The sequence below is a fragment of the Elephantulus edwardii genome, unplaced genomic scaffold (assembly GCF_000299155.1).
Source record: "Elephantulus edwardii isolate Elephantulus edwardi_28Jun2011 unplaced genomic scaffold, EleEdw1.0 scaffold00090, whole genome shotgun sequence".
Taxonomy (NCBI): domain Eukaryota; kingdom Metazoa; phylum Chordata; class Mammalia; order Macroscelidea; family Macroscelididae; genus Elephantulus; species Elephantulus edwardii.
The window spans coordinates 5,014,089-5,030,058 of record NW_006399840.1 but is presented as its reverse complement, the minus strand read 5'-3'; the positions used below and the strand labels follow the sequence as shown (position 1 = coordinate 5,030,058).

The window sequence follows — 15,970 nt, the reverse complement described above, 5'->3', positions numbered from 1 at the left end:
CTCCAGCGGTTCCTTCCACAGATGTAATCAATCTGATTCCTATGCATACCATCAGGTGAAATTCAAGTACATAACCTGCCTTTAAGTCTCTTAAAAAATGTATTTGCTATGAATAAGTCATTGAGCAAAATTCGATCATTCTCTCTCCAGCTCCATTTCTGTCACCGAGTCCATGTTTTCCAACTACTGACTCTTCTTCTCTGTTCCCAACTTTTGCATTCCAGTCACCCATTATTATCAATGCATCTGGATTGCATGTTTGATCGATCTCCGATTGTAAAAGTTGGTAAAAATCTTCTATATCCTCTTCCTTGGCTATGGTTGTTGGTGTATATATTTGGATGATACTGGTATTCACTGGACTTCCTTGTATGCATATGGATATTATCCTGTCATTGACAATACTGTACTTCAAGATGGATCTAGCAATGACTTTTTAACTATGAAAGCAACTCCATTTTTCCTCACCTTTCCATCTCCAGAGTAATTTATCATATAATCATCTGACTCAAAATGCCCCATGCCAGTCCATCTCATCTCACCAATGCCTAGCATGTCAATATTTATGCGTTCCATTTCTTCCTTAACAATATCTAATTTTCCTACATTCATGGTTCTCACATTCCATGTCCCAATCATTAGTCTCTGCTTACAACTGTTCCTCTTCCTTTTTATTTCCATACTTGAAAGCTCAACCTCAGTTGCCCCTTCTGTTATCTACATGTGTTCTGTGAACACTACACTAGAACAGATAAGGGGAAGAATTGTCCACAAGAAATGTATGATCAGGAATTATATGTATGACAACAATCTGTAACAAGAGGAACATTGTAAAGTGGTCTAGCAGAAGAGGAAGGTGAAGGGAGAAAAATGTGCGGCAAAGAACCAACTTTTCTCTAAACCTTCATTAAAACCACAATAAAACTAATTTTTAAGAAACTCAAAAACTCTAGGGCTTATTAACCATAACAAAAATGTACATACTCAATATTATAAATCCTCTATTTACATTCCTCCATCTGTTTTCAACTTTCAAGTGAGTATATGAACTGGTACTGCACACCAGCCTCTGGACCACTGGAAGTTAGCATACAACATTACGAAATGACAGAACCAAGAAATGCCTGTCTTGGCGAAATACATCATGAGGTTTTTAAATTTCATTTCAAAAATAGCACAAGCCCTTTTCTGCGAAGTGAACGAAAAACTGTGGATCTTAGAGAAACCATTGAGACTCATCCTCTGAACTCCTCCTGCACCATTAGAAAAGTGATGGCCTGGCAGGGCTGTGCTGGAAGGCTGCCTTCAATTATTAGTGTGGTTACTACCAACAGATGGGTACTCGTGCATCAAAGCCAAATTCAAGAAGAGGGAAAATCTGGCAAGCAGCAAGTACTTGAAAACTTGCTAGCAGCTGTTCTTTTTGCATATTTATGTTCATTTCATCTCTAAGTAAAATAACTTACAGTTTTAGTTCTCTAAGTCCCCCTCCCTTCACTGGCTAACTGGAAAACTATCGGATTAAGATGTCGTTCAGAAGACTGTCGCTCTGACTGATCCCAACACTGACAGGCTAAAGCTCATACCAGTTGCAGCAATGTTATTGATCAAAATGAGCATCATTAAGCCACACAAACTATAATCGCTTGTTTGTTCTTCAGGCTTAGAACAATCACCCCTCAAATGAGATCATAGGTGTGAAAGGAGAAACACCTTAAAGCATCTTAACAAGGGTAATGGAGCACTGATTGGAACTATCTCCCAGAAGTTAACATCAGTCAAACCTCAATGATCATATGAAGATCAGCATAAAAGAAGGAGTAGAATTTAACCACCCTACCTGAATTGATTTAAATGTTAATAAGGTATGGCACCTAGTTATTAACTAAGTCAGTAGTTCAAAACCATCAGCCATTCCTCACAAGAAAGATGTGACAGCCAGCGCCTGTCAATATTTACAGCCTTGGAAACCCAACGGGGCAGGACTGCTCTGGCCTATAGGGTTGCTGTAAGTCAGAATCAACCTGATGGATATACCAAAAAATTAATCAAATAGCATCTATAACTGGAGATAAGACAAAAAATCTGAAAAGACACTGCATCCCAAAGCTGAGTACATCCCAACAGAAAGATGAGAAGGAGAAAAGGAAAGAAAAGAACCAGGAAGGAAGGAGACCAGATTTCTGTTTATCTATCAATCTCTACCAGTTTCTGTCCATAACTGAAGACATTTAAATAAAAAGCTCAGTGAAAAGATTAACATGTCTCTCTCTTTACCAGCATTAGTTCTGTAAATATTTGTTTCTAATGAAGAAATGTTCAGCCAACCCTGGGATCCAGCAGGCTTATAATGCTATGGCTAGGGCCAGCCCAAGAATTTTAAAAGGCCAGAATTTAGAAAACGAGCATCTGAAAATGGATCTGTAGGCTGCCATCCACCAGCAATTAGTTTTCTGTAAGGCTGCAATCATGTAAGATTTGAATGGGTTGCTCATTATCAACAATGAGTTAAGCACACAAGGATATATTCTTCTCAGCATCTCTTACATTCTCACATGATTTGCAAAATTGGACATTATTCTGGAAAAATGCAGCAAAATTCCCTATAACCACATGCCAACATCCGAGCTTAGCAAGCAATTCCACCCAGATCAACTTCAATTTAGGAGCAGCAAGGGAAGCATCATTTCCTAGGGCCAGACAAAACAAATTTCAGTTTCTCCATGGCATTTCTGATCCCATCCATGAATTACGCTTAATACATCCCCTGATGGCATAAAGTTTGTATCGTGAGAGACCGATGATGCAAAGGATGTCTTTTTCCCCTTTCCCCAATCATTTTTGGCTGCCAGACCGAACTCCTTAGAGGACCTAATGCAGTACCTATCCCTATGCCTGGAAAGGTCCCCAAGCTAGTGTTTCCCGATCTTGACTGTCAAATGGTAGTATTTAATTGCCCAAACCCAATGCTACTTACTGGGCTGGCATTGGCTGCTAGACGAACAGCCTGTCTAAACCCTCTATTCAGTTTGATACTGTTAACTTTACCCTTGATTGAGCCACTAAATCACATTTCCAGCAATGATAATTTCTCAGCTTAAGCAGCATATTAGTTTACTAAACACTAACAAGGAAAATTTCAGTACAACTGTCACATTATTTCGGCATCCAAAACCTATAAGCATGCTAAACTCGTTTGTACTTCCTTATCATTTGATACAGAAAGTTACCCAGCAGCATAAAACAAGAGAAAGTCTCAACATTGTAAGTACACTATTGCCTCCTCATCATTTTGTCACTCATAAAGGGTGACAATAGTGTTAACATCGAAAGGTTGTGACATTTGTGAAGATCAAAGCAATAAACAGGCTAAGTGCTGTAATGTACTTCTGAGATGAAGTCTGGACAAAAAAAAAACACTTTACATACAATACTTAATATAACCATTTCTATACTATCAGGCCCAATGTACAGAGATTAGGCCTCCTGGGTGTGGGAGTTTAGTGCTCAATCACTAACCAAAAGGTTGAAAGTTCAAGTCCACCTAGAGGCACTTTTGAAGAAAGGCTTGGCAAGCTACTTTCAAAAAACTCAGCCACTAAAAACCCTATGGAGTGCAATTAACACTGACACATGTGGGGCTCACCAGGACTCGGAATCAACTCAACAGTAACCTGTCTGGTTTTCATAGAGACGAGGAAGGTCAGGAAGAAATGGCAAATGATGAGTCACTTTCCAGTGTCATCCAGCAGGTTAATGGTGGAGAAACAATGGCATTTCGGACCTCCCTCACTGAAGCTGCCACTATTTTATCACTAAATTATGACAATGTTTAGCTGAAGAATAATTTTTTATCCCAATTCCAATTCAAGGCGCAAGAGCCAGCTAAGACCTTGATATCATCTTAAAAATAGCGCACACAACACATACACTCCTTCCCCTGACCTCCACCAAATTAAGACAAAAACTACATTAGTCACCAGGCATTGCCCAAGGCACTTTCACAGAACTAACCTCATTTGACATAAAAACTCAGTAACATTCAAGCATGGCATGTGTTTCATTTAGTAAAGTCCATTGCAGCAGCTTTTCACGCTAACAAGTCAGACCTTGTGGGGATGAGCAAGTCTTCAAAAACACCTGCAGGACACTGTCCAGCTGACCACAACTTGGCCAAACACAGCATTAAAAGTGTTTGGACTCTGCTAAGTAGATGATTGCTTTTACAAAATGTTTTCACCAGGCAGCCAGTGGAGTAGTGGGAGAGCTACTGGCGGGCAGGGAAGCTCACAGAGGGCCGAGTCTGCTGCCAGTCTGCCTGTGGAAATGTTAGCAGAAGCATCTGTTGGTTGGTCCCCACTGGCAAAAAGGCAAACATTTGTTTTGCTGAAACAAACACTTCCATTTGAAAACGGTCGCTGATAAAACCCTCATTGGATGGGAAGTTCCTTTCCACTCGGGCTGCTGGCACTGAGGCACCCATCTCCAGCAGCATTAGCCCTCCGAGGCTCCGGTATAGCAACAGGCTCTTTGATACTGACAGATGCTCAGATTTTACAATCGCAATACACTCGCGGAGCCTTGGGGGCAAATACATATAAATTTCTCTCACCTAGGTAAAGAAATTGTTCTTTTGAAATAATTAAAAAAACAAACAACAAGAAATCTTTACAGGCCTCTCCTCCATTTTTCCTTTCAAAAAGGGAATTCCATCCCTTTGGGAAGTAACTTCCTAATAAATCTATCTTTATTACTTACTTTAAAAAAACCCCCAACTTTACAGCTTAAAGAGCAATCACAAGATATTTAAAGAATGAGTAAAATAATGATGACATGTAAAACAGAAGAAATTTCCACTTTCTTCTGTTGTGCTTCTTCCTAAAATTATAATGTTGATTTATGGCTCGATCCAAATTGCTTCAGTCTATTAACTGTCCCTAAGTAGTTCTTAATTAAGTCCTTCATAATAAACTCCAGTACGCTAAGTAAACTCAGAGAGATGCCAAATTTAAAGTATACATGAATAAAATTCTCTAACTAGGCCTCCATTTTGTATAATCCACTTTTAATAAATCTCCAAAGATACTGTCAACTGGTGCTTGCATGTACTGAATACTATGTTAATACTGGCTTCTAAAACCACAGTAAGAGTAATTTATAATTCTATGATGCTTTTACAAGAATTTTAAATCAAAAAAACTCTTCATCCCACAAGGTTTTCTGACACGTGATGCATCAAAAGTCAGCTCTTGTAAATGGGATTTAAATTATACTACCTGACACTAATATTGTTTCCTTTCACAAACAATCTTCTTTCCAGCCTCCCAGGTGTGCCAATTTATTCGTAAATATTTTTTAAAATGTGATTATATGGGCAAGTTCTGGTGGCCTAGTGGCAAGAAGCTGCACTGCAATCCCAGAGGTGCGCTGTTCGAATCCACCAGATTCTCTGCTGGAGAAGGAGGGACAATCTCCTCCTATACCAGTCAGATCCAACTGGACGGTACACACACACACAAATAATAAAAGAAATATGTAAAAAAAAAGTGATTATATGCATGCCTAATGAAGTCACATTTCCTAGACTTATACATACATATATATATAAAACATACAAACTAATTAATCTAAATGGAAAGTGGAAAAAATACTTAATACTCATTGTCACATTTTGTATGTACATTTTGAAAACATTCTGACAAAGGAACTATATAAAGCACAATAAATTCCTGAACAGCATTACAGAAAAGTAATCCTCACACTTCACCCTATAAGAAATTAGTCCTCGCCTCTGCACCTCACTTACCTCACTGCTTCTCCTCAGCTCATTCTCTTTGGCCTGGCTCACCTCTAGTGCCTGTTCATTTCTGCAGAATTTTTGTTTCAACTCTTCTAATGATTTTTCTAGCTGCTGCTTTACTGAGGTGACCTACGAAGGTGGGGGGAGAAGGGGGAGAAAACATAGTTTTCATTTTTAAAATTGATTGTTAAATATCAAAAAAGGTAATTAGATTTATTAAGTTACCTTTTTTTGATGAGACACAATACACATAACAGCTAAATATAGCACTATTTTTGCAGTCCTTTGGCAGGACCCAGCTTATACTAAGGGGGGAAAAAAAGATTTGGCCAGTAGAGTGACATAAGCAATACAATTTAACAGGTTTATCTGGCTGCTGGGTTGAAAACAAGATGGTAATGAAGAAAAGGCAGACAGTGTAGAGGTCATTACAGTAATCCAGATGAGAGATGAAGGTAATCTGAGACAGAAAAATGCAATCATACTCAAGTTAAAATCCAGAGACATATGACTCACATTTCTTAAATGAAGAGGAAGGGGACACATGGAGACTTTCTGGGGTGACTGGCAAGGCTCTATCTCCTGACACGGAAATTAGTTCAAAGCAACATGCCACATAAAACTAAGTTGTACACTGGTTCTATATAATTAACAATAAAAGTTTTAATATATATAGAATATAAGCATTTACAAACGTAAGCACATACAAATGTGTTTGTAAAAAGTAAGAGCAGAGATGAGCATTATAAAGAAGAAGAGAAGGGCTGAGGATGGCTTGGATGTTTTTTGTTTTTATATTTTTTTTTTATTTTTATTATTTTTTGTGTGCGTGTACCGTCAAATCAGATCTGACTGGTACAGGAGGAGATTGCCCCTCCTTCCCCGGCAGAGCATCTGATGGATTCGAACCGTGCACCTCTGGGATTATAGTTGCAGCTTCTTACCACTAGGCCACCAGAGCTCCCCTGGCTCGGTTATTTTTAGTATAAGTGATATGAAAAATAGAATAGCTGTTTGCAAGGATGAAGCAAGTAGAAAGAAGCAGATTTGAAAAGAAATACCTGGAATTTCATTATATATATTCAGGCAGAGCCATCACATGGATATGTAAAGCTATAAAACAGAGTGAGGTTCCTTTGAGAAAACTGCCTGTAATCTTCAATGCTTCACTATTTATCACCAGGCACAGACTACGTGGGAGAGCTCCTATCTGCTCACACAACCAAGAACCATCAAAATATCAGAGATGCAGACATTCAGGACTGAAATTCTAACTCCATTCTTTCTCTACACAAGAAAACTGAGACCTAGAAAGCTTCAACTTTTTTCATTCCACCCAGAAGAGCAAACAAAATAGTTCTTAAAAGGAATTATCTGTCAGGTATGATAAAGGAGTAAGTGAAAAATCAATTAGCACCATACTTTATCCAGCTCAGCCTGCAGGCTATTGTGTGTATTCTTGGATTGCTGTAGCTCCTGACTGAGTTTGGCTTTCATCTGAGTGCACTCTTGGTCTAGGGTTTGGTAAGACCTCTGTTGGCAAGAGAGCTCCTAGGAAGGGAGAGAGAAGAAAAAAAAGGAAAAGGTGGGAAAAAAACCACACAAAACACCTCATTAAACTGATGATAGTTTAAAAAGGAACATTTCAGGGTGACACACAGTGCTCCTGGCAATGCCATACTGAAACCGATAGAGTAGGTAACCCAGTCTACTCTCCATTTAACAACATAATCAGTCCTAGCACTGGTCCCAAAATAAAACCCAAGGCGAAGGGAAGGAGTTTACCAGTTGACTACAAGTACCTGGTCTCTCCCTCATTCCTGAATCTTAACTATTCATCTCTATTTTGAAATATCCTAGGGCAAAAAGAAGGCAGGCTTAATTTTGATAGTCGTAACTCTGCTAAAAAATAACACTCATTGAAAGAATCTGTTCTATAAAAATGATATATCTAAATTTTTTTAATAAACTAGTATTAAAAAAGTAACACTTAAAACTGAGATTTGAAATATCAAATGTCATTTAGGACAGAAAATATATAGCACCAATTAATTTAATCTCAAAACTATATACGCACTAATTAACTTACATGATCTCAGAAAAATACTTTTTCTTTTTTTATATTTATTATTAATTTCAGTAAAAATTTACAGAGACTTTGGATTTCCATTCATTCATTGTTGCACTTTTCTCCCCTCCCAACCCTTCCCCCAGTACACTACCCTCTTGTAAAACAAAAATTCTTTTATTGTTTTACAAATCCTCCCTCAAGGTCCACTCCACCATGTAGCCTTCACTCTAGCCACCTGTCATGACAAATATACCTAATCACTTATCCCTTTTAAACAGTTTTCTCCCTCATCTATTTCAATGCAGTATACATTATCGAACCCATCTTTCTCAGTCTCCCCCCAACTCCGATGTCAGTCCTGTTTTACAATGGTGGCACCATGGAGTATTTGTCCTTTTGTGACTGGGATACTTCACTCAGCATAATGTCCTCCAGAGTCACCCATTTTGAATAATATCGCATGAGTTCCTTGTTTTTCAATGCTGCATAGTATTCCATTGTGTGAATATACCACAGCTTCTCTATCCATTCGTTTGTTGATGGGGACTTGGGTTGTTTCCAACTCCTTGCTATTGTGAATAAAGCTGCAATAAACGTGGGTGTACATATATCTGCTTGGGTGACAGTTATGGTCTCTTTGGGGTATATTCCCAGTAGTGGAATTGCTGGGTCAAATGGTATCTCTATTTCTAACTTTTTTGAGAAAGCGCCATACCGCCTTCCACAGTGGTTGCACCATTTTACACTCCCAACAACAGTGAATAAGGGTTCCAGTTTCTCCACAACCACAAGCCAGCATTTGATGCTTTCTGTTCTGTTAAATTTTACTATTCTGACTGGGGTGAGATGATATCTCAGAGTTGTTTTTGGAAAAATACTTCTAGTCACTCTTATTCAAAAAGACTTTTTTTTTAAAAAAAAAACAACTTGTTAGTATGTTCATAAAGTTCATATACACTGTGTTTCACATTATTGTTCATTCACATGCATTATGTTTTCTAAAATTAATCACCACTGGACCTTCCCCATCATCACCCAACTTTTCAGGTCCCACTGGATCCTTCCAATTTCTTTCACCCCCTCCGTCCAGCCACCAAACTCTGCAACCCTGTGGTTCCACCCTTACCCATCCTCACCTCTCTGATCCCATCCCCTGGGGTCCCCATACATGTTTTACTAATTATCTTTCTATTTTCCTAATGGTTTTAAGCAGTATTTGTCCTTATGAGACTGAGTTAGTTAACACAACACAATGCTTACCAGTCTCTCCCAAAAAAGGCTATATTCTTTATCTGTATAGGACACTTAAGGATAAATCACTTGAAGACACTGGAGGCAAAACCCAAAGAAGGCAGTACATCTTTTGCCCCTACCTTCTCTTCTGACTTCTTTCCCCACTGTGTCAACTAATTTTCTCATTATTTGCCAACCCAAAGCCTTTAAAACAGCTGGAGAAGGTAATATAATTTCTCTCACAGCATGCAACGTATTGGAAAAAAGAAATATGGTCCTTTCCTGCCCAGTATCAAATGTCACACAAATCAGGAAGCAAGGATAAACAATTTCTGATTTTTATTCCCTTCTCCAAAAACAGAAAGAAAACAAAGTGAACTTTTGCTCATGAAGCATCTCCTTTCTAACAGAATAATCCTAGACTAAGAAAAAAAGTCCCCCTTTATAAATTTTCAAACTGTGAAATGTTGACAAGAGCCTTCCCAACAAATATCTCATTAATTATCCATCTTACCTGCTGAAACTCCTTTTCTTTTTCTTTGATTTTCTGTTCCAAAGAATATTTGGCACTTTCTGCATTTTGCCGTTGACAACTCAAATCTTCAGTCAGTTTTTTCAGTTTTTGTTCCACTGCAATACACTAAAACGAAAGAAATTTTTCAACACAAAATGAAATTATTCAAGAAAAATATTAAAACAAATACTTGTGGTTTAGGAAGATCAGCCCTAACACATGGTTTGTCACTGGGGTGTGAACAGTTTTACACAAAAGTGTTTACAAAATGAAAGCATTAGCTGAAAATTACTGTAATTATTGTACAGCACACATAATATTTATACTAGGGGAAACATTAGCAAAGATGTGACATGTTAGCTCATTTTAAAAAAGTATAATAATTAGCACTATGAGAAAATGAGACCAGCATTTCAGGACAAAGAAGCATACAGCATTTTATTGCATTAAAATAAGAAGTTAAAATGCAGTGTTGTTGACCTGTTTGATTTTAATTTTAAAGCCTGAGAAGAATCAATGGGTTCTTCTACCCTCAAATAGCAGTCTTTTTCAAACATTATTAATTCTGTTAGGGTATTTTTATTTATTAAAATGATTCCTTCCACAAAACACCAGTAAGTCACTCATAAAATTCAAGAAGTTCATAACACTTCAGGAAAAAAATCCCAAAAGGTTCTTAATTAAGCCACCATAAGTAATATAGAGAACATTACCTTGTCTGTACCTTTCTACGTAGCTAGTTATCCCTGAAAAAGCCCTGGTGGCCAGTCTACAGGAAGTTGTACTGCTAACCATCTCTCTGACAGTTTGAGTTCACCATTGACTCAATGCAAAAAAGATGGTCAATATTTAGTCTTAGAATGCCACTGGAGGGTCAGCTATGACTTGGTTCCAACTCATAGGCAAACGAGCTTTTAAAACATGAACCAGTTCCCATTTTAGAGGCTTCTAAAGACTTGATTACAACAAAATGGTCTGAATTCTTCAAATATTCAAATGTTTAACCCTATTCCTCTGAATCTATCCCATGTGTTCGAATCCTTAAAGTGTCCATACAGCAACTCTAAAGTCCTGTGTAGGAGTAAGAATGTTTCCCATTGGTTGCATTGGTTCTAAAAAATATGTCCCAACTTGACAAACTGTCCTCTACTAATGGAATTCTAAGGGAGCACTAGTGGCCTAGTGGCCAAGAAGCTCCACTGCAATCTCATAGGCTCACAGTTGGAATTCACTAGCTGCTCTGTGGAAGAAAATGGGCAATCTCCTCCCAGGCGATTAACTGCCTCTGAAAACCCAATGGAGGGGCAGCTATGGGTCAGATACCACTAGACAGTACACAGTAACAGAATTCTAAGGCTCTTTAATCTCATTTTGAACCATTAGTATTTCCAGAATTTTACACTAAAAACTGTTAAGACACTTTTGCAGTACTTTGCCAGAGTACCCATCATCAATACTTATCACCTGAACAAAATAAAAAATCTGGCTATTAATGGCTAAGTGATTTAGAAATAATAAGATTTTAGTAACAGGGCATTCGATAAAAGTAATATACGGAGTTAAATTGCTCAAATGAACACACTGCTGTAGAAAATCAGAAACTTTGTTCCTCATTGTCCTTGAAATTTTACATCCCTAAGGAACAGAATTCAGCGACGATGACAATAAATAGGAATTCAAAAACAAAGTGCCAGCTATATATGAAGCACTGTTCAAGGCACTGGGGATAGAGAGGTAAACCCAAAAAAAAAATTAACTGTGCAAATCACTATCCCAAATTTCCACTTCCGAAGACAATTCAAGCGTGGCGGACGAGAGGAATGAATTCTTGGCTCCCTCTGCTGGTGTTCCTTAAAACTGCAAAACGTTCTACTAAACAACTATGAAATCCACAATTCTTTCCTCGTAGAAACCTTATGTTTTAGGAGGGCTTGTAACTGTTTTCTTAAAGTCTTGAAAAGGTATTCCATAGTTAGTTATTTATGTATTTTTTTTCATGATATGCTAATGTCCACAACAGGGAAGCTTTAATGGCATAAGGAGTTTCAAATCCACCAGAAGCACCACAAGAGAAAGGTGGGCACTGCCCTCCTCAAAGGTCAGAAACACAGCGGAAGGTCAGCTATAAGCTGGCTCCAGTTTGAGTTTTTCAAAAATTTCCACAATAAGTGCATGTATGAGCAACTGACCACTAGGTGTCATGCATGTTCCATATAAGTTGCAGTTAAAAACTGCCACTGAGTTACTTCTGACTCTCAGCCACCTTTGCAGGACAGAATAGAACTGCTCCAAGGGTTTCCAAGGCTGTAAATCTTTATAAAAACAGACACATCTTTCTCTTACAGAGTGGCTGCTAAATCCAAGTTCTACTGACATTTTGGCTAACAACAGCACAATGCCTCAACCACAGTGCCACTAGACTGCCTCAAAGCTCAAGTGCTACAAATAAAGACAGAATTGGAACTCCCCTATACCGTGCACTTAAGTTTCTCATGGAAACATGGACAGTAGGTTCCACATTCACTAACCCTGAACACTTCTGCAGGAGTTCATACCTGTCGTTCACATGATGTGTGACCATGTGAAAAACCAGCACACCAGAAAAAGCATACATTCCACAGTATCAATTTTCATTGATTACTTAGTTTTATACTGGTTTATTTACAAAGTTCATATACATCGATTTTCTTTTGTTGTGGTTGTTTTTATGTGCCATCGAGTCATTTGCAACTCAATAGCGAGAGAATTTTCTTTTATTAAGTTCTATTCTACTAGAGAGGAAATGACCACAGAAGAATAGAGAATTACATAATGAGAGCATAAATTTATTTCAGAATGCTTAAAGACAATATGGAAAAGGTGGATCTGATTTTTAGTTAGGGGGACCTGTACCTTACTTGGGGAAAAAGAGCTCAGAACTGACAGAGCAAAGGAATCTTAGGTCCCTGGACAGACATTTTTGAACAGAAAGCATGCCTGTCTGAGCCAAAATTTTTCACTGTTAAGTTGGTGAGTACTTAAGTTTTTCATTACTAACATCACCAAGTACTTAAAAGTAGAACATGGATTCAGCAAGCCAACAAGATAAAATGTAAAAAGATAAATGTAAACGCTCACGCTTAGAAAAGGCATCACACGACTAAAATGCAAAATGAACATATAATAGCTACTCTTGTAAGTTTATCATGTACCAGGCACTATGACAAAGATTTTACAGAAATTATTACAGCATTCACAACATCCCTATGAAACCAGCATCATCATCATCATTATTATTATCATCACTTTACTGATGTGTACTTAAGTATGAGAAAATGGGGCATAGGGACATGGGGCCATGAGTGTCTCCCTGAAAGGTCCAGATGGAGTAAGAATATCACAGCCCCTCTTTACCCCAGAAAGCAGAAAATTCACAGCCCAGCTCCATGGTGCCTCTAGAGCCACACCCACAGCAACAGGTTCACCTATTCATTTCTGACTCACAGAATCATAGTTACAGTACTAACAATGGGGTTTATTAGGGAAGGAAATTGGAGACTGGGGGAGGTAAAGAAAGAATATCTCACAATTCAAATCCAGGCCCCACAGATGCAAGGCACAATTCCTCAATATATCCAGGCTCCAGTTTCAGCGGCGAAGTCAAATCCAAATTATCCATCAAGGTTTTTGCCTCAGACCAATTAGTAGTCAGCTTCTTCAAACATCTGGCAAAAACACTCAAACCTTTAACTGTGGCCAGCACAAATGCAAAAAGCCTGAGGTAGAACTTTGCCACCATTTGTCCACAGCAATGCCACAGTCTCTCCACCACCAGGATCTTGGGGCCACAAGCCTTGCTTTCCTAAGTCTTGCTGCCCAATATGGGAAGCATCTTTCCTTTTATCCTAGTCTCACAGCTGTCGATGGCTTGCAAGACCATGTGTCTGCAGTTAAGGTAGCTGGAGACCAGAGGCAAATAAAATAGCTTTAAAAAAAAAAGCCAACTTTCAAGCTAACACCATAATGAGGGAAATGAAGTTCAGAAGTTAAACAGCTCCAAACACAACACAAGGACATTGTAGAGGTAGCACTCAATTCCAAGCAGTTCTCATGTACAAGGTCAAATTACTATTGCAAACTCAGACTGCATGAAGAGAACATGTGACTTTAAGGAGGCTCTTGTTTCTTCACTACTCAGTCAAATATTAATCAGGTATTTCCCTACATAAAAGAAAGAGCACATTGAAGGAGCAGTACTGGCTAAGAGATTGTACAGTTAGCCCAAAGGCAGGCAGTTCAAAAGCACCAACTCCTCTGAGGGAGAAACTTGGGAAATCCCCCATGCTATTTTATGGGCTGTGAAAACCTGCTGGAGGATCAGCAGTGAATTGGACAGAAGGGAACGAGTAATTGATGTGTCTAAATGAGACTAAACTTCCCAAAAAGTATAGTGGTTCATTTTTCTTACACCACTTGCTAAGAACATCTAAGAATCTAGACATTATAAGACATACATAAGAAGGCTCTGAAAGCAAAGAGAAGGCACACTGAGTAGGAACCTTGGGATCAAGGATCAACACAAATAGCTCCAAAAGAAAAGAACTGTCAGATCAGAACCCTATATCCAGCAAATACATCCTTCCCAAATAGAAAGGGACATACTCTCAAATGAAAAAGAGTGAAATAATCACCAACAAGCCTAATCAAAAAGAACAGAAGTTTGCTAAATAGCAAGGAAATGACAAAAGAAGAAACTTGGGAAGGAATCAGGAGGAAAAAGAATACAAATGACAGTCCAGGCAAATAAAATGGACTTTGCTTCTCTTTCTCCTAACTCTATTTGACAGTGAAAGCAAACTTAACACAATTCTAAATATACTTCTTCCTCCTTATATGCAAATGTTGTATTCACAATTCTTCTATTTGCCTAAAATAAGTAATACTCCCAGCACATTCTCAGTAATTTACACATGCCCATGCTCAAAACTGGGGGAAATTTCCCACTGAGGCCATACAACGTCTAGACCACAACTGCTACAAATATTAAAAAACACAAGAATACTATTAAGTGTATACAGAGGAAAAAAACACACTAAAGACAGTTCTTATAAATTGTACAAGCAAAATGAGGTTCCTCTCCTATACTACTCTCAAAGGGGTAAAATGAGGACACTTCCAGACTTTGAGAACTGCTGTATTTGTTATAAAATCGACAAGAATCATTTTTAAAGTTCTACAAATAAATTCCATAAAAATCCATGTTCACTGCTGGATTACTCACAATTTAAGTGTACCGCAACAGATGAATCAAATGAGGTACACACAACGAAATACTATGCAACAATAAAGAGTAGTTCTAAATCTGCCAAACATCTCACAAAATGGATAAAAGTTGGAGGCTATTGCTCATAAAAAGACAAATGCCATATACCATTTCTAGAAAAAGTCCATAGCAGCTTCATATGAAGAAAGAAACTTTTGGATGATTACCAGAGATAGGAGGAAGAAAGGGGAATACAGAATCAGTTATGAGTTAGGAGGCATGTTATTCATGGTGAAGGAAGAGAATATATTTAAAGGTAAAGTCAGCATAAACTATCCAGAGTAAATGAAGAAACAAGAGAGGTACATAAGAGTATGAGAGCTCCAGTGTGTGCTGTGCTCTTAACCAAAGTGTCACACATGTCCACTGATCTGAAAGTATGTTTCTGTCAGGAGGAAAGAAAACTAATGACTCAATCAAGAAAGCAATTAGTCTGCAAACCACAGCCTCTCTGGGCTGAGATCTTAAGCAATAGATGATGCCTGGATTCTCCTACTGACACAACAGAAATTCTCAGTTATAATGGGAAAAATGTAGAACAAAATATTAAGTTTAAAAAAATATTAGACTTAGTAGGCTGATAAGACTAAAGGATCTACCTTGACTATCACTCTAAAACACCTTTTTAATCTGGAAGGTTGTGAGATACAAATGACCAACACAAAAAGCTATTTACTATCATTTGTCATTAGTTAACATGACTACCGAAACCACAATTTGATATCACTTAACCACAAAGTGACATTATTTAATAACAAAAATGGATATGATCAGAAAAGTAGACAACAGGTGTTGGAAAGGATGTGCAGAAATTTAAACTCCCATTCACTGTCAACAGGAATATAAAATGGTGCAGACACTGTGGAAAAGGTTGGTAGTTCCTAAAAAAATGTTAGAACTGCTGGATGACTGAACAAGTCCACTCCTAGAAGTATATTTAGAATTGTGTTAAGTTGCCCCGAATAAGCAAAGCACTCCTTAAGAATAGAAGAACGGTAGGAGGTATCTCACTCCCTGATTTCAAATCCTACTACACTGCCGTAGTGGTCA

General features: G+C 38.1%; 1 protein-coding gene across 1 annotated transcript in view; it reads right to left on the bottom strand.

The window, feature by feature from the left end:
* Positions 1–15,970, bottom strand: part of LOC102872439 (centromere protein F-like) — an 84,833-nt gene that overhangs the window by 40,520 nt on the left and 28,343 nt on the right. The window contains 3 exon segments of the mRNA XM_006890570.1: positions 5,807–5,929; positions 7,223–7,351; positions 9,619–9,744. Of these exon segments, the coding sequence (XP_006890632.1) occupies positions 5,807–5,929; positions 7,223–7,351; positions 9,619–9,744 (378 nt within the window).